General features: G+C 35.4%; 1 protein-coding gene across 2 annotated transcripts in view; it reads left to right on the forward strand.

Moving 5' to 3' along the window:
• The window catches only part of LOC145683531 (uncharacterized), a 63,230-nt gene that overhangs the window by 19,244 nt on the left and 18,282 nt on the right, over window positions 1-25,704 (forward strand). For both annotated transcript variants that reach the window (XM_081754875.1, XM_081754876.1), the window contains exon 2: window positions 23,316-23,370. In XM_081754875.1, coding sequence (XP_081611001.1) covers window positions 23,316-23,370 — 55 coding nt within the window. The remainder of the gene's footprint in view (window positions 1-23,315; window positions 23,371-25,704) is intronic.

Consider the following 25,704-nt stretch of genomic DNA (forward strand, 5'->3'; position numbering starts at 1 on the left):
AAAAAGTGGTAGATCGTTCACTTCTCGTGCATGTGGTCCTTGGTTCGATCCCAGCTCGCGCCAAGTGAACTTTTTTGTGGACAAATACCGTGTGCGTGAGTTTTCTCGGGGATCTCCCGTTTCCTATCACTTTCTTCATTCAACCATTTTATTCATTTCTTATTATCGCCGCGCCGTCTTCTTTAGCCTACTCGGAATAACCTTGACACGTTACACTTACAAGGGAACATCTTATATTGATAGTAGCATTGTCCAATCAAACAATGCGCAATCGATAGAGAAGTGAAGAAAAGTGAGAAATCCAAAGTTTTACGGGCCGACACCCAGAAATACAGGAGATACAGAGGAAAGAAGGATCTAGAATTATGTGAAGACAGCAATGCAAAAGATACATTGACACAGAAAGAACTTCAAAATGATTAAAGTAATCAAAAGGACATCTACACAACAGTATAGTAAGCAAACATTGTACCCACAGACATGCTTAATAACATCATATGTAAAGCAGTGTTGCCAACAACACAAAATGAAGTTTTGTTAAATGGCAGGGAACACAAATTATAACATCTAGAAAATCTAATTATGAGTAGAACCATACCTGTGAAGTCGTGATATAAAGTGTTGCCAAGGTCTATATGAATTCTTATATGAAGTTTTGTGTATTGCGTTTGATACTATTCTGATTTTCCGCTTGGGCAAGAACGGCTGTGCTTCGTCCCTTATTTTCGTACTTCAGTTATTATATTGTTATTTGTGGTCTAATATTTTGGTTTTAATTAGATCGAATCGTGTACTGTATGTACTCTTCAACATACAAGATTCATATAGACCTATCTTCAAACGTTGGCAACACTGTACATCAAATATCACAGGTATGGTTCTACTCATAATTAGATTTTCTAGATGTTATAATTTGTGTTCCCTGCCATTTAACAAAACTTCATTTTGTGCTTAGTTGGCAACATTGTATTACATATGATGTAATTGAGCATGTCTGTGGGTACAATGTTTGTTTACTATACTGTTGTGTAGATGTCACTTTGATTACTTTAATCATTTTGAAGTTCTTTCTGTGTCAGTATATCTTTTGCATTGCCGTCTTCACATGATTCTAGATCCTTCTTTGCTCTGTATCTCCTGTGTTTTTTAGTGTTGGCCAGTAAAACTTTGGATTTCTCACTTTTCTTCACTCCTCTATCGATTGCACATGTTTGATTGGACAATGCTACTATCAATATAAGATTTTCCCTTGTGAGAGATATCGAAATTGAAAAATGTGTCAGTAACACAACGCTAGTGTCATTGTTGTTGTTGCTGACTTTCTAGACTTCCGTTCAGTACTTTTTATAGTTCCAAACTATGCTATGCATAAGTGCCGGAAGTCTTATAGAACAACATGCCCGTCCGTCTATCTGTCTCTCAACAAATAGAGCAAAAATAATAAGAGATATCGAGAAGCAGATTTTTGGAATTGTTTCAGCGTCCCAACAATAGATTTCATCTTGTCCGATAACTCTCTATTCAAATCGGAAGTGGTTGAGTTTAACCATTCCCGGTTTCGATGTTGACTGCCGTAAGAGTAAAAACGGTATGAAATAGTGGCAAGCTTTTTTTCTTCTTCTTCTTTAAATCGAATCAGAGTCTTAAGAAAATATACTGTCTCCAGTAGCATCTCTATAGTAAAACTGAGAGTGGAAGAAATTTATTACGACTTCTGGTTTCATTATGTATTTCTATGGTGCAGGAACGGTACGAGATAAGGAGAAACAGATTTCTGAAATTGATTAAGCGTCCGAGGTATCTATTTCATCTCTGAATTTATTCCCCTAGTACAGTGGTCGCCAGACTTATGAAGGTTCTGAGTTACCGTACCATTTTTTAATCCTACTGTGAGCTACCAACCAAAAGAACTACCAACTTACAAAAAAAAAAAAAAAAAAAATCTTATATGTTTTTATTGCCTATAAACTTAAAAAAAAGAAATCTTACATGTGTTTATTACCTATAAACTTAAAAAAAGGAAATCTTACATGTGTTTATTGCCTATAAACTTAAAAAAAAGAAATCTTACATGTGTTTATTGCCTATAAACTTACATTTCTAGTAAAATATGAAATCAAAATTTCCAAGTTCTCAAATGTCTAATATACACACGCAAAACATAATGTGTGCAGCTCCATGCGTATACAATCAACTGTGAGATGACGCTGACAATGGCAGTTGAGCGGGAGAAACAAACGGTTATTGTCGTCAGCGCCCCCTGTCGTTAGAATTAGTTCAGTGGAGGAATCAGGTTAGTCAACCGGAGCATTAACGCAATCTACCGAAAGTGTCTCCTCGAGCAACTAGTAGCTCGCGGTCGAAGGTATAGCGATCACTGCTCTAGTGCAAGCTGCATAAAACTACTACCACTTTCGGTTTGAATATTAATGATCGAATACAAAAAAAAAAAAAAAAAAAAAAAAACTGTAAGAGAAGGCAAGAAATAGATTGTTTGATATGGCTTCAATCTCCAAAGAATAAATTGCTATTGTTTGACAAATACCGAACATTTACTGCCCATAAGGAGAATCAAATTCGGACTGTGCGCATCAGCGGTTCAAAGACATCGCATTGGCAAATGTTGCACTGGTGCACTCTCTTATTCCGGTCTATGGGACTATTTCTTCTCATTTGTAAATGAATTGGAACCAGAACAACGAAAATAAGAATAACACATATTTTGGGTCAATTGGCGAACATCGCCTCGTACTAATTGCTGAAAGTAAGTGATCCTAGCGTGTTTGAGTATCGGATACTCTCGTCTCGACACATGCCGATTTACTACGTGAAGGTAGTCATCTTCATTGTGGAGATCATATTGCCCATTAAATATGTCATATTCTTTCAGAATATCCAGTATACTGAGACTTCAGAGAACCTTTTAAAATAAAAGATTGAAAAAGCGTTTTCTGAGGCTTTATAAAAATTTTTCATGACCACTACTACTACTACTACTACTACTACTACTACTACTACTACTACTACTACTACTACTATTATTATTATTATTATTATTATTATTATTATTATTATTATTATTATTATTATTATTATTATTATTATTATTATTATTATTATTATTATTATTATTATCATAGTCACTTCTTTTGTTATATGTATTATATTTTATTTATTCTTTTAGATTTCTCACTAGCTCTGTATTATTTTTTTAAATACGAGGGCAAGCAAAATTTTATCAGAACTTTTATAAGGTTATACTGTTGTGGCAATGCTACAAAAGTTTCGTCGTAATTGATGTATATTTCTCTCTTCTATTGCAAAGAGAACATCATTCGGCTGGCAGTGTGCACAAAGAAAGAGCAGAGGACAGTGATCATGCAACGAAAATTCTGTCTTCGACAATTGATCTAGCTGTAAAATGGGAATTGTTTTAAGCAAATCAATGTACTGAACGGGTGCTGTTAACTTTGCATCCCCTTTTCCGGACAGTTTTTCAATATAGACCCTTTTCAGTTCTAAGATATAGTTCGTATCACTCTTCCCGCTGAAGTTTGAGTCTTGATTCGTTTTTCTTTCATTAGTGATTCTGGGTATTTCCACTGTACACTTTCTTTCTGGACTCTGGCTGAAAATGAAGGATTCACGTTTCCTCTCATGTGACTATTCTGTTCAAAGCTTCGTCGGCACAATTGTCGTGGGGGTCGAGTAAATGGTGAGATTTGGCATGCTGTTTCTTTGTATGTCATTTTAAACTTCTTTTTGCACTCGTATATATTGCTACGCAGTAGAACATTGTTCACATATTGTGATGAACGTCTCCAATGAATTTCAGAGTCCTCATACCAGACAAACCTGGTCATTGTTTTCGGTTCTTTGGTACACTGCTTAATATCAATCGGGCAGCCATGTTGTTCCTGAAATAAAAAGAAAAGAAAACTGGAGCAACTAATATCAAACTGTCATATTATTACAACTGCGAGAGCAAAAGACAGTGCGCACAATCTGAAGAAATATAAGGCAAAATTGCTGATAATTTTTTACTTTTCCTTGCAGATATTTTGTATTGCTATTTTGCTGATTTTTTTAAAAAAAATTTGATTTCCACTGTTTAGGAAGTTTTATTTTGATCAATATTTTATATTTTTAGGATTTCTTTTATGAGAAGGATGTATATTGATCATAGACCTTTTCATACAGGGACAAACAGCCCCTGCTGCTGATGTCCCCGCTAAAAACAACTTTAACATTCAATGAATCGCAACAAAGACACACTTAATTTCAACTATATCCTGCTACACGTAATTATGGAATTGATAAAGTATATTTCCTTGTTTTGTTTTTAATATAATTCCCGAATATTCTCTAGTTGTCATGATATATAATGAGTGAAATCGTAAACTTCCTTGTTGATAAAATGAAACCTAGTAAACACTTGTCAAATCCGACACGAATGAAGAAAACAAGATTTTTCTGAATGAACCTTTTGACCTCTGCTGAGGTGAAATCTTCAGGGTAACGGCCAAGGTTGTCATTTGGACAACGGGATTTAAAATATAAAAATAAAGAAAAACCTTCGCGTCTTTCTAAAAAAGAAGTCATTTTACAAGAAGAGAAAGTAATTGTCACTATCTTCCTCTCTGCATTTCATTTTATTTATTTTTATATCATTGGAAAATGTGTAAAACATGATACAGACTTTAGTTCATGTTGCCTACATATCGTTTACATATGTATTCAGTTCGAAATTTAGAGGATTTATTTCATAGTCTCTAATTGTCTACAAAGTTTTTCTGGGTTTCACATGTCCATTAGGATTTTAATACTTTCGCTCGTCCAGCTTGCTGTCAATTTAGTGTATCTTTTAAAAAAATGTATATCAGGTAATATGAAAAGCGCAAGCAAGTGAAATATATGACAAACATCCTATTTTAAGGTAAATACAACATTTATTGTTATTGTTGGTTGGAGTTGCTACAATATTACCGAGTTAAACTTGGGATTCGTACGATTCCATTAATAAGGTTGCCCAAGTCTTACTCGCAGGCTTAGGACAGTATTCGTAGGTTTCCGTAAGAAAATTTTCCTCGATTGACACAAAAATTTCCGCTTTTCTCATGAAGCTTTCCCTAGTTTGTTGAATGTCCAATTCCTATGACAGAAGATATGTGATTTAGCTAAATTAAAGGAAATGACAATCATATTTGTTTTGTTCATTTTATTTTTTGCTTCTATTCCCCCCCCCTTTTTTTTTTGTACAAAATAACACACGATTACACTCAGCCAACAATGGGTGTAAATTATGGTGCTTTGAACTCACACAGACTACTGCTATTGTCAGTGGCGAACTCACAATATTTTTTTGTGGGGGCTTTGATAACTTTATTCGTGGAAATGTGAAAATTTTCAAGATTTTTCATTTACTTTAAAATAGTGAATAAAATTTCGGGAGGCCTAAGCCCGGAAGCCCCTCCTTCAAAACGCTACTGGCTATTGTATTGGTTTGTTTCTAAAGAATAAAGAAAAAAATTTAAGCATTTATGTTGGTCAATCAGTTAGTGCGAGAATTTCCTTGGATTTTCATGTCTTTATGTTTTAAAAATATCCCTTTCCCATTTAGCTAAATTTACCTACGAAATTTCCCTGTATTAGAGAAATTTCCCTCAAACTACGAACACTGGCTTAGGATTGAAAGCGTTGAAAAAAGTTCTTCAATATTCAATTGATTTAATGTTTAACATTTCCAACTGACATACTTTATAATGTTACTAATAGTTTTTGTTTGTATGTTAATAAATATTTTTTTCAATTAGTAATTGTTACTAATAATACATTTTTTCCAACAAAAATGTTAACCGACTTCAACACAACATCTGTTCAGGGGTTTTATAGTCTAGCTTCAAAGAATACCATCAGACCCTAAAGACATTTATATGGGTCCACCAGAAAGGTATGTTCTTTCAAACAACAACAACAACAAAATCATCATAGTCTGTGCACCTGTGTCAAAGTTCTGCGTGAATCTACCAATGACATATACAGAATGAACACAAAGTCGATTTCGCCAATGATATGATGGAATAAAATAAAAGAAGCTAGATGACTTGACAATCTTAGAAGGAGAAAGCAGACTTTGGTAAATGAACTTCTGGACCATCTTTCACGAGGTAGTAGTGTACAGCTCACAGATGACGAGAAGAACCCTTGCAGAAGTAGTATGACGTAGGTATGGACTCGCCCATTTTTCGCACGGGAGTTTCCAATGACACCACGGAATAGCACACATATAACTTTACCCGGAGTAACAGACGACAACTAAGTATAGGCCACACCTCAAAACCCGAAAATGGACTTGACCGTGTCGTTGACCTTTCCCCGCTACCCCTGTTTTAGGGTTCTTCTCGTCATCTGTGAGCTGTTCATTTAGAGCGTTAATATTACAAACTGGGACAGAGCAATAACCAAAAATAGCGGAGAAAAAGTGTCTTAAAATTTCCGACTCGCCGCATATGTGATACGACGCGAAAAAGCTACCAACTGATGGCGTGGCAGAATAAAGAGCATTTACGGCTCTCGTGCAAAGGGTCCCGGGTTCGATTTCCGCTCGGGTCAACTTTTTTTTTTCTTTAACGAATAAAGTAGCCATTTGTAACTACAAGTAAAATATTAATTCACCAAATGTTTATAATGCATAAAACAATAGAAATGTTTAAGTCAATCGTAAAACCTTTCAATATTTCATTTAATTAGTAACAGAATGTAACCTACTCCGTAAATATATTGATACCACGAGTTATATTATGGTTACCGCAGTCGTTGTGTAAAATAATGTTCTTGACGCTTTGTGTCTATATCTGTGGACACTGTGTGAATTACGAGGGGAAATTCCCTTTGGTAGTACTGGATGTATGCTATAACTAATATACAAACAATATTATTTATTTATTTATTGTTTATTGCTATTTATTTATAACTTTGCTTGTTTATAGAAGTTTAGTGTCGCTTTTTACCGCCAAGATTATGCCAGACGTGGATCTACAGTTTAAGGTGGAATGTGAATCAGTGTAAGGCATTAAAATTTCAAGACTTGCTCAAGGGAATCGAACTCGGGAAACGATAGCGCTAACCACTATACCAGTAGGGAGAACAATTATGTTCTTTGTTAGCAACGAACCAATATAGAATGAGAACTATAGTTTAAAGTGGGATACGAACAGCTTTAGTGCGATCAATGTTCATCCAACGAAAATCTAACCCAGGACCTAGTGTACCAAAGCACGCACGCTAATCATTTCGCTAAAAATGAAAAAAAAAATAGTCGTGACTTCAATTGTTTCCGACTTTCAACAGCCTCCTCTCTTGGATAGAATCTTGTTAAATATCTTTTGTTCCTTCATAAATTACATACTTTTATATTTGTACTTTGTTAATTTAAGTGCTATCAACATATTTTGTTCTAATCACAAAATGTTTGATTGGTTATGGATTGGTCACTTTACCGAGCATTTGCCAACTCAATTGCCAACGCATTTCCTACGAAAGAAGTAGAATTGCGATTGAACACACATGAGAGAAAAACTGATGGCAAATTGCTAATTGGCCCAGCAAAACATGTGCACTAGATTGAGCCAACATATTTTAAACTTTTTTTTTTTTTTTTTTGCACTTATCAATTACAACCATACTGACATTAGCCTACGTTGGGCCAACGTACATTTCAACTCTAATTTTCTATTTAAAAATTCCCAACCATTAACCTACGTTCTGCCGACGTATGTTTAAAGTTTAATTTTGAAATTACCAATTCACAACCATGCTTATCATTAGCTTATATTGGTCCAACGTACTTTTAACTTTACTCTTGTACTTACTAATTCTCAACCATACTGATTATTACCGAACGTTGGACCAACGTATGTTTGAACTTTAATTTTGTAATGACCAATTCCGAATTATACCGACCATTAGCCTACATTCTGCCACGTATTTTCAACTTTACTCTTACAATCACTAATTCCCAACAATATTGACCATTAGCCTACGTTGGGCTGAAGTATGTTTAAACTTAATTTTAGTAATTACCAATTTCTTAACAAATCATTAGTAGTCATTAGCCTAAATTGAGCAAACGAATTTTTCAATTATATTTTTTGCAGTTACCGATTCCCAATCATATACCGACAATTAACCAACGTAGGTCCTACAAAGTAGGCTGTATACTTAATAAGGTTATAGGTATGTTGCTCAGTATCTTTAGAGTTTTTAAGTGTTGTTTGTGAGACGAGAAATGAACCGCCTCGTCTCGTAATTTTGTTTTTATTAAATCTCATCTTGTCTTGATGCTCAAAAAGTTTTTGTCATTTCGTCTCTAATTTTCTCGTCTCGTTTTGTCAATTTATGTACAAAATTTGTGGCCTGATTTTTAAAATCTTAATTTCATCTACTAGTCATCAGAATCCTTAAGCACCATGAGAGATCCACGAAAGCTGTAATATAACAATGCTTAAATTAATTATTGGAGGGTGTTGTATAATGATATGCGTATCTTTAAAATTTGATATATATTCTCTTCATTGTGTTCGTATATTCACTTTGTCTAATTATTGCTTTTTTTTTTATTTTTTTTTTTTTTTTACTATGAATCATGCAACATTAAAACCATCTTTGAGATCTAAGACTGAATGAAGTAGTCTTGTCCATGAGAACGTGAATGTTTTTCGTCTCGCCTCGAGAACGAGAGAAGAATTCTTTCTCGCCTTGTCTCTGATTTGAAAATGTACGTCTCATCTCTTCGGACTGTTTTACTTCTTTATTTCTAAATTAAGGGGGTCATTCCTTACCAGTCTTCTCAAAATTCTGCTTACAAGAACGCAGAACAAAGCAAAAAAATTCAAAATGTCATTCATTATAACTACTGTGCCAATTATCGAAACTAAATCGCAAATTCCGTGTTGTGTTAACGCAAACCTTTACACAATTTAACCTAAGTCAACTTTTTTTTTTTTTTTTACATCAAATTTTCTCAAACTCAGAATTCCTCATATTCCTTTTGCAAAACGTAACTATGACCTTCATTACGTCGTGGTTCGCATCAACACTGCAACATTTTGAGTTTTACATTGCCCTAGTCGGCGTAGCAGTTATAATATTTTGCATTATTTGCGTTGCATTGCGATCTGCAAATTTTTCAGCCTTAAACTGATTGAAGCCCCTTAACTTTCGTATAGTACTCAAATTACAGTATTCTTTTTTTAAAAAAAGAAAAAGAACAATAGTTTCGGATATTATGCTTCTCAAAAACTTCATAACAATTAAGCTTTTTATTATATATGAATGTTTCTAGTTCATAGCCCCAGTAGCGTCATTTCAGATTTGGCTTGGGGGGGCAAGACCCCTTGATATAAGTAAAAATTTCGCGTTTTCCACTGACTTACTACTATTCTATTGATAGAATCTACATAAATCTCAAACTCAGAGGGGAAATGCCCCTCTCTGTACCCTAAATGACGCTCCTGCATAGGCCCTCTTTTTTCAACTCCAAGTAGCCATTGTTTATCTATACTGGGTTATGTATGTTAGGATAAGTTGAGTATAGTTACACTTAATGGATGGGTAATGTATGACACATTTCCGTCAGTACTTCGGCCATCATTTGTTTCTAGCGGATTCCAAAAGACATTATGGGCCGTATTCAGAGTCGTTCAGACGATTGATAAGCGTCATACTAAAGACCTAACTACCGCATGAAACCTGTGTGTTAGTCGAACTCTAGTATGGCGCTAACTCTACGTCAGAACGACTCTGAATACGCACCATGAGCTACTTATGGAAATCACAATGGCTATGTTTTGTACTAACTCATATATACAGTATTATCACGAAAGAAAAAAAGTTGTAGTTTTTCTTTAAATTTCGGAAAGAAGAAACTAAAAACCAAACGGGTTAAAAATAACAAAGATGGGGAAACGTATTTATATAAAAATAAAAGAAACATACAGTGGCCTATGGTTTGTTTACCTAGCAGACATATTGGACATTGCGACTGGAAATGTAAGTTTTGAACCTTGCACTTAGGTTAAGCGACCAAGTGACGAAATTACTTGACACTACCTTTCTTTGAACAAAGTAGGCAGCAAATCGTTTTCGAGTGGCCGAAGAAAACGAGGATTGTGGCGGATAGGTTCCTGCATTTTATATCAATGAATAAGTGATTGGGGTTTAATGGAATATATTTTATACTTACCCATTTTCTTCTGCAGACATTTTTCCTTTAATCGGTTTTGAAGGATCATAGTATCCAACTCAGACCTAATTCTGTATCGGCTTGTGTCAACGCAATGCAAAATCTGCATTTTAGTATATATTCGATATTATATAGAGATATTCGATATTACATACTGATTTTCCGACATGGTAGCAGTTACACAAATTTTGCTTTTTGTAGTCATCTAGAAAAATGCGCAATTTTTTCACAGATTACCACCATAATGTTTTTAAGGTATATTCTACGTTGCGTTTTAATAGTTAGGATAAATTGAGTAGAGTTACACTTAGTGAATGGGTAATGTATGACGTATTTCCGTCTGTACTTCGTGCAAGTTTGTGAGTATTGATACGGAATTATGACCCTTGTCATAATCATTTGGGTTTTAAACAAGTCCGAGTGCGATGAATAATACTTCACGTCCAGAAGAAGAGACATTTTACGTTTTAAGTGAGAGATGAGGAAAGAGAGTGAGATGAAGAGAAATAAAAGAAGAAAGACAATGATTTCGTGGAATAGAGGTCATAAACAGTAATAGCCACATGCCACAGGAGTTAAATGGTCTTTTCTTTCTTGTTAAGTTTTAATTGTGAACATTTTCTTCTTCTTCTTCTTCTTTCTCAACTAGTAAGTAAGCACAGCCCACCAGCAAAAAGGCAGTTTGACAACGTTTCACGCAATCAATATAGATAGTTAGTTGACGCCATATTGGTAATAACCATGAAAAAATAATAATAATTTTCTGGGCGTTGCCCAACGGTTGGTTACTGTAGTGGGAGGGGAGGGGAGGAACTTATTTTTACATTTCCAGTTTTCTGTTAACTAGGTTCAATATAAGTGCGTTTATATTTTGTAATTATACACTGCCTTTTAACGAACTTCTCCGTCGTTTTGTGAGGCATTTAACATAAGGCATAGGATTTAATTTTGTTTTATTAAGTTTCTTTTATCACGATTCTTTTGTTTAACGCCAGAATCCATATGTTCATGTAACGTTTGGAGTCTTTCTTCTGAGTGTACATTACGGATTATATACGATATTTAAATCACAAAACTGCTTGATAAAATCGTATGAACGGGTGCCTATATTTCTGAAATTATTATATTTGCTTTTTTAAAACAATAAATGAAATAAAAAAGTTAAGCAATCCTTATCACAAAGATAAGTCGTAGGTTTAACAATATTTCCACAGGCCAAACAGCAGGCGTGTCTATACGCCGTGATTACCCGTTAAGTACAAGATCAAACTAGCCCAAGAGGTAGCGTGGGAAGCAAAATATTATTTAACACTTCGTCAGTATCTTCAGACAGTTGTAAGTGGAAGCGACCATGAGTGCTCAACAACGTTTGGTACGTGAACTGAGTGTGAGTTCAAACTCCGGCATAGCGCTTGCGGTAGCAACTCAAAATATTTGTCATGCGAAAGAGGAAGGTGCAATGAACCACGACACAGCAACTCGTTGGTTCTAGAACTTTTTTTGTAGGCTATAAAAATGTGTAATATAATCCAAAGTCCGGTACCTAAGGGAAAGAGATTCTGAGGTCATACTAAACAAAACGCATCTACTAGCACACGACAGTTGTCAAACCAATTCGGTATGCCCACTGCATTGCGTTACCTTCACGAACTCAGGAAAACCATCAGCATCTGCATTGTGCCATATGAGTTAACTCCAACTCAGGGCTAGAGGACAGTGGGCGACAAATGCTTCAAAATCCGCGTGATTTGCGTTTGTTACACATGACAGAAAGCGTTTTCTTCCGAAATCTGAATATGTATTGAGCAGAGGTGAACTTGCAGAACCGACGGTCAAACAGTTCCGTTTCGAGCATAAAGTTATGCTCTGTGTATGGTGAAACTATGAGGTGGACAATTCATTTCGAGTTCGTTTCTAACGGTTGTTTCATCAATGCCGACATTTACTCTCCTGCATTGGTGAATCAAAATGCGCCCTGCTGCAAAAGAATAACGCAAAACCACACTCGCCTCGAAAACCGAAAAAGATAATTCAGAAACTTGGTGGCTTCGAACTGATGCCGCACCGGTGTATGGTTCTGATATTGCCTTTTCAGATTCGGACTATTGCCTGATTCTGACCATGGCGCACTTTTTGAATCGACGATGCTTCACCAACCAGCAGGAGGTGGAAACAGCAGTGACTTGACTTCTTTGCCTCTGAGGATGAGATGTGGTATCGTATAATGCGTTTTTTTAAACCTTGGAGAGGGGGATAGCTTCACTTTATCGTCCTCAGTTGATTTTAAGTTCAAGTAATGGAAATGATTGTGAAGCCAAAAAAGTACACCTATTCCAAGAAAATTTATATATATATATATATATATATATATATATATATATATATATATATATATATATTACGAAAGATATCTTGGATCATATTTAATAATCGGAGAGGGGTTAAATAATCCATACCTTATTAGGAGACGAAATCACTGCTCATTCTTGACTGAGTTTAATCCCAAACACTGGTGATTACGAAAAAAGAGTCGAAAAAATATGTATTGTTTATTTCAAAATGGAATGAATTTTAGAAAATATATCGTGTGATTCTAAAAGGAATCGGGGGTGGGGGTAGAGAGGAAAATTTGGGATGATATACTTGATGTGAGCGGAAAGCTCCACGAAACTATGTACATGCAGATTATTATGGATATAATCTGTGGATAACAAGTCGTTTACAGAATCTACGATCTCCTATCAGTACATTTTGGCAACATACAATTGGTTCGCTATCAGAATTCGTCTTAACTTTCTACTCCTTAACGGTATTCTCCTCCAATATTAATATTAACTACTACTAAAAAACAACCACTAACCACACAACACTCCATTACTTGTTTGCTCTTGTTGGAAGAACTTTATGGAGGAATCCTTTGTCCAGCCAGAAATTTTTGCTTTCAGACCATCGACCGATCTTCACTCTTCGAAGCTCTACCCTGATGAAGACATTTACTTGTCGACCGAAATATTCTTGTCTTACCTTCTTGACTTACCTGTCATTTAACATTCACAATGACATAAAGGAAATTTAATACATTAAGTTTTGTCATAATCGAGAATTTTTTACGTGCTCTATATTGAAAAATTGTCTTCCGTGTGTATGTGTACACTTACTATATTGGGAACTCTCTCGTGGCTAAGCGGTTAGCGTATGCGTCTTTAACGTAGGAGACACGGATCCGATTCCTCTCGGAGCTCATGTGGTTCGGATTCCGCGTTAAGGTGTAGGTCCAAGTCTCATATATTCTCTCTGCTGAAAGGACGCTAGACTGAAAATCAAATAAAATCAATTGCTATATCGGGTGGATTTAGCCTCCTTTTACCCCGTCCTTACATTTGGATTCTAAGGCTAACAATAGAGTTATTTCTATATACAAGAAGAAAGAAGGCACATACAAAGTTTCATCAAAATCGGATAAGCTTTACGAAAGTTATCGTGGAGTAGACAGACGGACAAATGAATAGACAGAAAATGCCAATCTAATAGTACAGAAGCTTCGATAACGCTCGCTTCAATAATAATAATAATAATAATAATAATAATAATAATAATAATAATAATAATAATAATAATAATAGGGCCTAATAATAATAAATCACATGAAAGAGTATTTGAGGAGGTGTTATATAAGTCTAATGTATGTTTAACTTACTACTTTACGACTTACTAAGGATTCAAAGTCTTTGGAAAGAGCTGTTCACAAAATGAGAAAAGAAAGTGTTTTTCGAACAGTAAATTGGTAAGTGAATTCAATACTTTGGTCATATATATTGAATGACGCACTATTATGTCGGAAACTCAGACAAAGTTCCGAAACTGTATGGAGTTTCTGTTTGAATGAGAGTTCCTTGTGCCTAGTTCCAATAATACGTTTCACATTATTTATCAATAAAAAAAAATATCACAAGTAAGAATTCTTCAGAGCTCAAAATGATCAACATTTATATTGAGGGAGGAAAATGTCTGACTATATTGCAAATCTCTTGCGTGTTATTTCTTCTATGAGAAGCAGGAAAGTAAAGGTTCTTGGAAAGAGTTTCTGAATGTGACTCGACTAGTGACGATTAAATGGCTTCTTATTATCTGCGTTCTGTAGAAATAAAGGAAGACATTCAAAGTAATTCAAAGGAGTATTGGAACTTAAAAAAAAAAAAAAAAAAAGAGGATGTTACAACCGTCAGAATTATTTCTTCCTTCATTATCTGTCTTTTTTTTAAAATACAAATTTCCATCACAAATATGGCTGCATAATTGCTAATGAAGTATGTACAGTTACTAAAAAAAAAAAAAAAAACTAAGAGACAAGAGGGTTGCCTACGTTAAGGCTGTTTCGTCTCGGAAAATATATCTGTTTCTATTGGGTGAGCTTTGTCTCGTCTTATCTCCTGAGCAATCCGAGGCGAAAAGAAAATAGCCTATGTTATATTGAGACTGTATACATATATGTGTTTGTTTAAGAAATTCACAGATGCAACCTGCGAGATTAATTCACACAATCCAACAAATAATAACTATGAGAAAGGATGTGGAAGTCAAATAGGACCTATATTTAAAGGTATCTTCCTGATATTCGCCTGGTGGAACTGAGGAAAAAATTCAAAATGGTTGAATCTCACTTTCAAATTACAAAGCTAAAACGTTTACCGCTAGCATGTGCTTGTTCGGTAAATAATATTGCCCGTGGCAAAACATAGTCCGTCTTGAGCTGTAACGTCAGGGAACATAATATTTAGTTCAAATAGTGTACGTCAGTCAAGGGTGCCTATCTCCCCAAGAAGCTTTAGCGCAACTCCACCTAATTTATCATTATTCCAGCAAAGTTCACCATTCTTCCTCCAAAATTTACCATTCTTTCACCGATATTTATCGTTCTTATTCCAAAGTTTTCCATTCTTTCACCAAAATTTACCATTCTTCATTAAAGCTTATCACTCTTCCACTAAAATTTACCATTCTTCCTTCAAAATTTACCAATTATTTAACAAAAATCTCGATTCTTCTTTCAAAATTTCCGATTCTTCCACCAACGTTTACCATTAATCTTCCAATACTTCCCATTCTTTCTCCAAAATTTTCCATTCTTCCTTCAAAATTTACCATTCTTTCACTAAAATTTATCATTCTTTCCCCAAAGCTTACCATTCTATCAACAAAATTTACCACTCTTTCTCCAAAGTGTTCCATTGTTTCACCAAAATTTACCATTCTTTCCTCAAAGTTCGTCATTTTTACTTCAAAATTTACAAATTTTTCACCAAAATTTACCATTCTTTCATCAAAATTTACCATCCTTCCACCAAAATTTACTATTCTTTCACCAAAATTTACCATTCTTCCAGCAAAAATCACGATTTTTATTTCAAAATTTTTCATTCTTCCACCAACGGTTACCATTGTCCCTCCAAAATTTACCATTCCTTCACCAAAATTTATCATTTTTCACCAAAGCTTACCATTCTTCCCTCAAAGTTTACCATTCTTTTACCAAAATTTACCATTCTTTAACCAAAATTTACCATTCTTTCATCAAAATTTACCATCCTTCCACTAAAGTTTACTATTCTTTTACCAAAATTTACCATTCTTTCTCCAAAATTTCCGATTTTTTCACCAAAATTTACCATTCTTTCAGCGAAGTTTACCATTCTTTCTCCAAAATTTATCGTTCTAAACTCAAATTTACTGTTCTCCTACCTAAATGATCCTTTCTCCTCCCTAAAATTTACAATTCTTCAGTTTAGTTGTACCATTTTCAGTGAAAAATTATATCGTCCGAAATAATCTCATGCACATAACCTGAGTTCTAAATTTCGCTTTAAACACTCCTGACATTAGTCATTTCCAACCAGTGTTTCTTCTAGAAATAGACTCGAGGAAGTAGTCAACTGCCTCCCCCAGAACGAATTAAATTTTAATTATATGTCACTCTTGTGCAAAGATACATCCTTTAGCAAAATAATGTCCCAATGCAGCCCCTTCACGTTTTCATTTTGTTCTCTGCTCCTTCCCGGACGAACTTTTCTGGGAGAAAGTCTGTTTCCAATTTCCAACTGTCCAATGTGTGACATACGAGCGCGGTTTTACCATTTAAGAAAAGCAGAGAGAAATTAGGAAAGGACGGAGTGAGGATGATATAGGAGAGCAAGTACTGGTAGTTATCATGGATCCAGGAGTACTATGCTTATAAAATCGTAAAACTATGCGATCGATGTTCTTGTTTTCCCTACCATCACTGTTTTTTTTTTTTTATCAACTGCAGGTTACCTGCTTGCTCCTTGCCTCTCTGTGTGTTTTACTGAGAAGAGTAGCAACGGACTGTGACGTCACAATGCATTCTGTTGGAAGTGACTGTTCTGTGTCCATAGATAGGACAAAGTTGTTGGTGAATTCCCAACCAAAATTTCTTAGTTAATATCAAATCTTCTCTTACATTCAGGCTTGTATTTGAGTATTTTATACCCCTAGGACCAAGAAAATTTTCCGTTGCTTTCCTCTTGTGTGTTTATATTCAGTAAAGGCCTAAACAACACTTTCGCGCTCGCTTACGTAAATGAAACCCTATAAACTGAAACAGGACGTACAGAATCAAATCCACAGATTACGCTGGATAACCAATACGCCTTAGCAACAGTAGCGTCGTAACGAGAAAACTTTGTTGTGCAGTAGTAGCAGAATTGTTTTCAGTATAGATCTCTTTTAAATTTCCTTCTTGTGGACTGCCTTTCTTTTCCACATATATTTTAATATCGATTTTTTAACTTGCCGCTCCTGGAAAATGGCCGCAATGAACCCAGAACATGGAAAGGAAAAAACTGATTATAAACTATGTTTTCTTTGAAAGTATCAACTCATTCATTCATTTAACATTCATTGTGCATTAATATAAAGTCTTGTTCAGAATCTTGGCCACCTACTTTTGCTTTAAATGGTGATATCAAAAATCTTGCCCCCCCCCCCCATTTTTGCTTTAAACGGTGATATTCTTGTAACCATACATAGGATATTCTAATACTTTTGCCTCTAAATAAAGGTATCAACAAGCTCGAGAAAATCCACATTTTATTGATTTAATTCAAACTAACTAAGAGTGTAAGAATTTTCAAAGACAGATGAGTGGCCATTTTTCGATTAATTTAACTCAAACTGGCAAAGAGTGTAAGACTTTTCAAAGACAGATGACTGGTCATTTTTTGATTAATTGAATTCAAACTGACTAACAGTGTAGGATGTTTCAAAGAGAGATGGGTTGCGATTCTTTGATTGATTTAATTCAAATTGATTAAGAGTGTAGGAATTTTCAAAGAGAGATGGGTGGCTATTTTTGATTGATTTAATTCAAACTGACTAAGATTGTAGGACTTTTCAAAGAGAGATGGTTGGCCATTTTCTTAAAACAACACTCTATTCATCCAATGAACTTACAATATACACGTATAGTAATACGAGATTTGTAATGCAAAATATAACTAAAGTAAATACAATACAAAATATACAACTAATATATCAGAAATAAGTTAATATAAGATCACTGTTAATAGGATAACGCCAGTGAGACTTCTAATGTTATAACGTTAGTATGTCCGTCTTTCATATCAAGTTCCCTAACTTTTTGGGTAATTAATGGTGTGTAATACCAGCACCATTTTGTCTTCCTTTGCGCTCATTAAATTATATATATATATTTTTTTGTTTTCCTTTCAACAAACTACAATTTTAATGGTTTGTGTTCACCATATTTTCTTCAAATCTATTTAAATGTCCGTTTCTTCGTGAAAATTAAATTCTGATATATGGGTGCGCAAATGAGTCATTTGAGAGTTATAAACGAGCATATGTGCACAAACGAGTCATTTCAAAGTTATGGATTAACATGGCTGTACAAAAGCGTCATTTTGAAGTTATAGACTAATAATAGTGCACAAATGCATCATATTGGAGTTATAAATTAGTATATGTACACAAATGCGTTGTTCTGTAGTTATAGATTGACATAGGTACACAAGTCATTTCTGAGTTATAGATCAAGACGGGTGCACAAATTCGTCATTTCGGAATTATAAGTTAGCATGGGTTCACAATTCTGTCACTTCGGAGCTCTAGACTAGCATGGATTCAAAAATGCTTCATTTCTGTTGTAGATTACCATGGGTTCACAATTGCCTCACTGCAGAATTATAGACTAACTCCAATACATCGTTTAGGAGTTATTGATTAAATATTTGCACAAATGCGTCATTTCGAAGTTATAGAAACACATGAGTGCACAAATGCACCATTTCAAAGTTATAGAGTAACATTTGTGTACAAATGCGTCATTTCATAGTTATGGCCTAATAAAGGTGCACATATGCGTCATTTCGAAGTTATTGAATAAATGGGTTCACAAATGTATTTCCGAAATGAAATGAAATATAATTTTTGAGTTTTACGTCCCACTTGTATGCCGGGTAGACTAAAGGAGATGGTGTTGATGAATGAAATGGTGGAATGAAGAAAGTAGAAGTAAACGGGAGAACCCCGAGCAACCCACACACACCGTGTTTGTCCACCACAAAGTTCACTTGACACGAGCTGGGATCGAACCTGAGACCCCAGCACCAGAGGTGAACGCTCTACCACTGAACCATCGCGGCCCCGTCACCAAAAGGATCAATATATTTCTGAACTATAAGACACCTCAGAAAGAGCACGACGGACAACATTCTCCAATGATAGTAGCGATATATGAATGCAAAAAGCTTGTTCTTGCTCACTCACACTTCCATTGGGAACAAAATGTAATGCGTATTCTTGTAATACTGCCTCCATTTAGAAGCTCGACCCGAGGAGCCAAAACTATTTGAGTAAAAGTCAGTTGTTTTATAGATATTTTTAAATGACACATCACGTGAAGGCGTAGTCAGAAGTGGAATTGAACGTTCTCCCTATTCACCAGACTTGAGACCATGTAATTTTAACATGATTCCCAATGTAAGTAATCCATAGGAAGAAGACACTGACGGTGTTGGTTCGACGTTTAACGGCGAAGAGTCTAGATAAAACATTATGTATATCGGAGGATCCGAGCTACATGAGCTCCCACTGGGAATCGAACCCGTATCTCACTCGAGCCAGTATCATATGTGTCAGAAGGCGATTTTCGGATACCTCTTCCTTGAAATGAGAAATTATTTCAGTAAGAGAACCTGCAAAAGTCAAAACAGAAAAATATATTATATGGAAAAATAAAGGTTATGGACCGCCATACTAACTTTTTCGCTTTCACTTAAATTGAATCATGTAATGTTGCAGTTATTACGGAAACATTTATTTACGGAATATGAACAAAATTTTAACTGGTGTTTTCAGAAATCTTTGTATCTCCCAAAGAAAACTCACCCAACGAACAAGCTACCTCATTAGATATTTTAATGAAAAATGATTCATATCATGTTGTAGGTCTGTTAGTGAATAATTTATTTATGAAATTCGAATTCTCTAAGAAAACCTTCGAAAGAAATTCACCCCAAGAGTAATCTACCCATTTAAATTTCATAATGAGAACTAATTTATAGCACATTGTAGGTTTGTTAATGAATCATTTATAAAATCCGAATTCTCTGAGAAAACCTTTGAGAGAAAATCGCCCCAAGAGTAATCTACCCCTTGTAAACTTCATAATGAAAACTAATTCATGGCATATTGTAAGACAGTTAATAAATAATTTATTTATGAAATCCGAATTCTCTGAGAAAATCTTCGAGAGAAACTCACCCCAAGAGTAATCTACCCTTTTATAAACTTCATAATGAAAACTAATTAATTGCATATTGTAAGTGTGTTAATGAAACATTTGGGTATGAAATGCGAACAAAATTGCGTGAGTGGTTTTAGAGAAAAATCGTCCAAGAAATTTGGTATAGGGGACACTTTTGCTATACAGAAAACTAATATGTCATTAATTTTTCATGAATTCTTTAAACAAAATCTCAAAAGATTGACATTTCACTAACATTGTAAGTTTAGTTTGAACCTTTGGAAATAATGAGACGGATTTTAGTATCTGTATAAGGGTTTATATTTATTTCTTGCAGAGTCTAAAACTGGCATAACATGTTTAACTAAAATCGGCCATTTAGAGCAGTAGTCTTCTGAATGACCTGAGGGAACCCATGCACATCGTGTTTGCACACTAGAAACCCCACTGGTGCGAGTTGGAATCAAATCTATTATCTCACTCACCAGAGATGATCATTCTATTACTCAGCCACCGAGGCTCAATGAAAATTTTATGCTTACATCGTTTGTGGTCTAGAATCCGAACACGTACAAAAATCGGCGAGCTGACATATATTGTTCTTACTTGGATTTCGTTGTAATTTCCCCAAATTCGTTCTAACATTTCGACAAGGATAGTGTAATGTACTACGTGTTTGTGTTTTTAAATATTTTACACGTGCTTTTATTTATAAACAATAATTATGTGCACTTTGTTATAAAGTACAACGATTACAAACAACAAAGCCCCCTTACTTGGAGCACTTATATAACTAAAAGAATTCCATAAACAGCTATCAGTCTCGGCGGGTCAATTTCTTATTTAGCTTGCCCGGAGCTCTAAAAAATACCCAAACCAAGCCTCTAGTTTATCTCGAAGCTCTAAGCTTCCCTTCCTCCCGCTTAGCTTGCTTCGAGGAGCTCTGTCGGAATTCCCAGCCTCAGTCCCTTAGCTTGCTGCAGAGCTCTATGGCTTTTAATTCCCTTTCTGCTTGCTTCGGAGCATTGGGGATTCCTAACCCACTCCACCTAACTTACCCCTTAGGGAGGGTTTCCGGGCTTAAGCCCTTCCCGAAATCTTACTTACTATGAAGTATATGAAATATCTTGCAGAATTTTCACATTTTCATGCAAAGCCCCCCCCGAAAGTTAGCAAAGCCCCTCCCGAAACAAAATCCTAAATACGCCACTGGATATATATATATATATAATATTATTGTACTATTCCTTCCTGTAAAATCCCGTTTATATTTTTTAAATAATAATTCCTGTACTAAAAATAAATTTCAAACAATAGTCTACTCTACCAAAGCTCTTACTTCTCCTGCACAAGCTGAACTTTACAATAGAAAATCCTAAATATCGAAAATGGATAAAAATTAAATTCAAATTCACAGTAATTTGACCTCGCAATCATTATCCTTAACCGTCTTAGAGTGCTCAGTTATTCATATTGGGTCTCCTTGCCTATGCGAATGCGTCAAACAGTCAATGACGCATAAGGAAATGAATTGAAAAAAAAAAAAGCGACACAAATGTCGCATCAGCCTAAAGGTGAATTTTCATGGACGTGACAGCCACGTGCTTCAACAGCGTCATTAGGAAATAACAAAAATAATTAATTTATGTAGCAAAGTTATAACACCACGCCTACATTACAGCTGAACTTAATTCAACTCTATAGCATAAGTTGTTATCATTAGAAAACATGACGTGAAAGGGAAGAAAAGAAAAATTGCGGCGTTATGTTTCAAGAAGCGAGAAACTGACACATCAATGAAAATCCAACTTTTTTTATCTTTTATTCTTATAATCGACGAAATGCAAAATCTATACAAGTATTAATATTTTCCTCGGGTGTAAACGTGTAATGGCTCTGTGAGTTGTGTTAAATTTTGGTGCTACTTCATCTTCAGCGTAGTTTGGAATGTTAAAATGGCAGTCGTCAAGTCAACTACCTGACATGATGAGGAAGATTAGTATATAATTTTGTTCATGTATATATGTTCGATGGCATGTATATATGTCTTACCTGTGAATAATATTCTAGTTAAATAAAAACTAAAAATCTCTGATTAAATTTCTATAATATTTGGATACTATTCGAACAAATTATTAGGATAATGAATAACTATTCGAACAATTATTCGCATAATGAATAACTATTCGAACAATTATTCGGATAATGAATAACTATTCGAACAGTTATTCGGATAATGAATAACTATTCGAACAATTATTCGGATAATGAATAACTATTTTATAAGTAATGTATTTTTTTTAAAGAAAAGTAGAAATTGCCATGTGCGGTATTAAAGCAGGGAAATTTAAAGGTAATGGAATCTTTCAGTTTACGTTCCACTTCTATGTCCTTGTAGGCTAAAAAGGACGAATAAATGAATGAATGGCAATGATTGTGAAATAGCCTAATTGATGGAATGGGTATGTGAAAAAAAACGTGAGAATTCGAGAAAAGTCTACAGGCACGATCTTGTTCACTGCAAACTCACATGGCATGAGGTCAAGCCATGAACCTCTTGCACCACATGAGGCACCGTGTCCATCCCCATCTCTCAAACGGAAGAGTTTTTGTCACTGAATCTTGAAAACTGAAAATATGCAATATTTGCAGAGCCGTAGCTAGAGATTCTGGCGCCCTTGGTAAAGTAGAATTTGGCGCTCTCTCATTCACTTCTTCTTTACATATAAGAGTATCGACTTTTGTTGTAATGTTTAAGTAGGCCTAATAAGTAAAAACTTGTAACTCTCATTGAAACTTTTGGGTTGCGAGCGGAGCGAGCAAGAAAATTCTTAACAAAGCTACATCTTTGCAAATCTACAATAATATTGATTTAATAGGACGCCAATACTTTTACGAGACAACACGTCGTTCATTCTTTTCCAACACTTTTCCTTTGTTCTTGCTGATTCGGCGCCCTCTTGCTAACAGCGCCCGGGGCAACCGGCCCGCTCCCCCCCTGCTAGCTACGGCTTTGAATATTTGTGCCTAATATCAGAATTTAAATAATGCCTTCACAATAAAAAAAAATCACTATATATTCCCAAACCATGGAGAAATTATGTGGGGGCCCAAAGAGTGGAGAGAATTCTGCGTTGGGGGGGGAGGGAGGCGGAACTGATTTTACCATGACTAGTTCATATTTTGAATTTTCATTGTAATAAAGAAATTTATTCTTATTTATTTACTTATCTACTATAGAAAAACAAAAGTACAAAAACAATTTTTTTGAATTTTTTCTTTTACTTTCAGGTTTTGTCAAGAGTATCTGAGAACCACTTTGAATCACCGACATACTACAACACACGTAAGTAATTATGTTAATTCCTTAAAAAAAACAGAAAAAGAAAAGAAAGACCGAAAAATATGTATTTAATTATTGTTTGCACAAGGTTACCTTCTATGGTGAATTCGACCTTGCGATTGGTGCAGTTACTGTACTGTGTGAAGGTCTTCTAGAAAGGAAGCATTTTCCCCATCGTCTTCTTCTGCCAGACACAAATATAGGGGCTATATACTCACAAGAACACACACCTATTTATATATGCCAAGCCAGTGTTTAAAATACTGGTATATTTTCTCTGAATGTGTTGGGGAGGGGGTGTTGTGTGTTATTTCTAGTAGTGTTGCGCATATATATATATATATATATATATATATATATTTACATCACCTAATGCTTATGGCAACAAATACTATTCAAAGCTTTCTTGCACCCACTGGAAAACGTGAAGTATATTAATATTTATTTGCATATATTGTTATTGTAGACTGTTCCCATAATGCCCACCGACTTCGATTTTACAAAATTTGAGAAATAAATTTCACTTTTTATTTAGTGGTCAATTTGAAGGCATTTTGTTATACTACCATTAAGAAACCCATATACATCATATTACGAATCAATCATTATGGAACAATCTCATGTGTGACACGCAGCAGTGGTACCAATCTTTGAAAGTTTCATTTACAACTTTTTTTCCTTTTTCTTTTTTAACTGATTTTGTGAGTAATGGTGCATTCAGTATAAAGGTACAACAAGATATTCTCTCTCTCTCTCTCTCTCTCTCTCTCTCTGTGTGTGTGTGTGTGTGTGTTTGTTTGTTTGTTTCTAGTTTCCGGCGTAAGCGTGTGGATACTACCAGGTATACTTTCGTGTGTACAAATGCTAGTGTGTGCGGGTGTGGCGCGGGGATCGCGTAGTGGAACTTATCAATATTAGTACGTACATACAAACGGCTGTTACTTCACACGATAACTTTGGACGAATCCGAATTTTTAAATTCTGCTTTTTGCAATAAATAAGTAGAGTGATTCCTCTCGAGGGAGTTCCCCTAAATGGTAGCCCCTACCATGTCCAATTGAATCACAAATTGCCGCAATCGTTTGTACATTGTTTGTACAGAAATGTGCAAGCCAAATTTTCGTTTGTACACTATTAGGGGCGCCGCTAGAACAGAAAAAATAGGGGCTGTCTAAGTGGTAGCCCCCCACCATGTCCAATTCAATCACAAGTTGTCGCATTCGTTTGTGCATCGTTTGTACAGAAATGTGCAGGTGAAATGTTTGTTTGAACAAACTTAGGGGCGCCGCCAGAACGAAAACAAAGTGGGGAGCTGTCTGAGTGGTAGCTCCCCCCACGATGTCCAATTGAATCACAAAGTATCGCAATCGTTTGTACATTGTTTGTACAGAAATGTGCAAGCCAAATTTTCGTTTGTACACTATTAGGGGCGCAGCCAGAACGAAAACAAATTGGGGCTGTTTAACTGGTAGCCCCCCCACCAACATGTTCTATTCAATCACAAATTATCGCAATCGTTTCTACTTCGTGTGTACAGAAATGTGCAGGCAAAATTTTCGTTTGTACACAATTAGGGGCGCCGCCAGAACAGAAAAAAAGGAGGCTGTCTAAGTGGTAGCCCCCCAACCATGTCCAATTCAATCACAAATTATCGCAATCGTTTGTACTTCGTTTGTACAGAAACGGGCAGGCAAAATATTTGTTTGTACACAATTAGGGGCGCCGTCAGAACGAAAACAAAGTGGTGGCTGTCTAAGTGGTAGCCCCCTACCATGTCCAATTCAATCACAAATAGTCGCATTCGTCTGTACGTCGTTTGTACATAAATGTGCAGGCGAAATGTTTGTTTGTACACAATTAGGGACGCCGCCAGAACGAAAAGAAAGTAGGGTGCTTTCTAAGTAATTCCTCCCCACCATGTCCAATTGAATCACAAATTGCCGGAATCGTTTGTACTTCGTTTGTACAGAAACGAGCAGACGAAATGTTTGTTTGTACACAATTAGGGGCGCCGCCAGAACGAAAACTAAGTGGGGCTGTCTAACAAGGAACCCTAGGTATCTATCAGAGCCCGATTTTCATGAAACTCTGTACATAATTAGAGTACCTCGGGAAACACGCACAGCCAAAATTATAGCTGCAGAGTCCAAGACGTTGGAACACTAGGGCTCGAGAAAGATCAAATGTGGAACGTCAGTACATTAAGGACATGGTGAGAAAATCCAAGGTTTTCTTTAAAACTCGTCATTGTAACCACATGAAATGAACATACATGGATACGAGATGGTAGATATCATCTGTTAAAAATGATGAAAAGAATATCTGCCATCTTGAAAG

Source organism: Thermobia domestica, chromosome 4 (assembly GCF_964235325.1).
Source record: "Thermobia domestica chromosome 4, izTheDome1.hap1.1, whole genome shotgun sequence".
Taxonomy (NCBI): Eukaryota; Metazoa; Arthropoda; class Insecta; order Zygentoma; family Lepismatidae; genus Thermobia; species Thermobia domestica.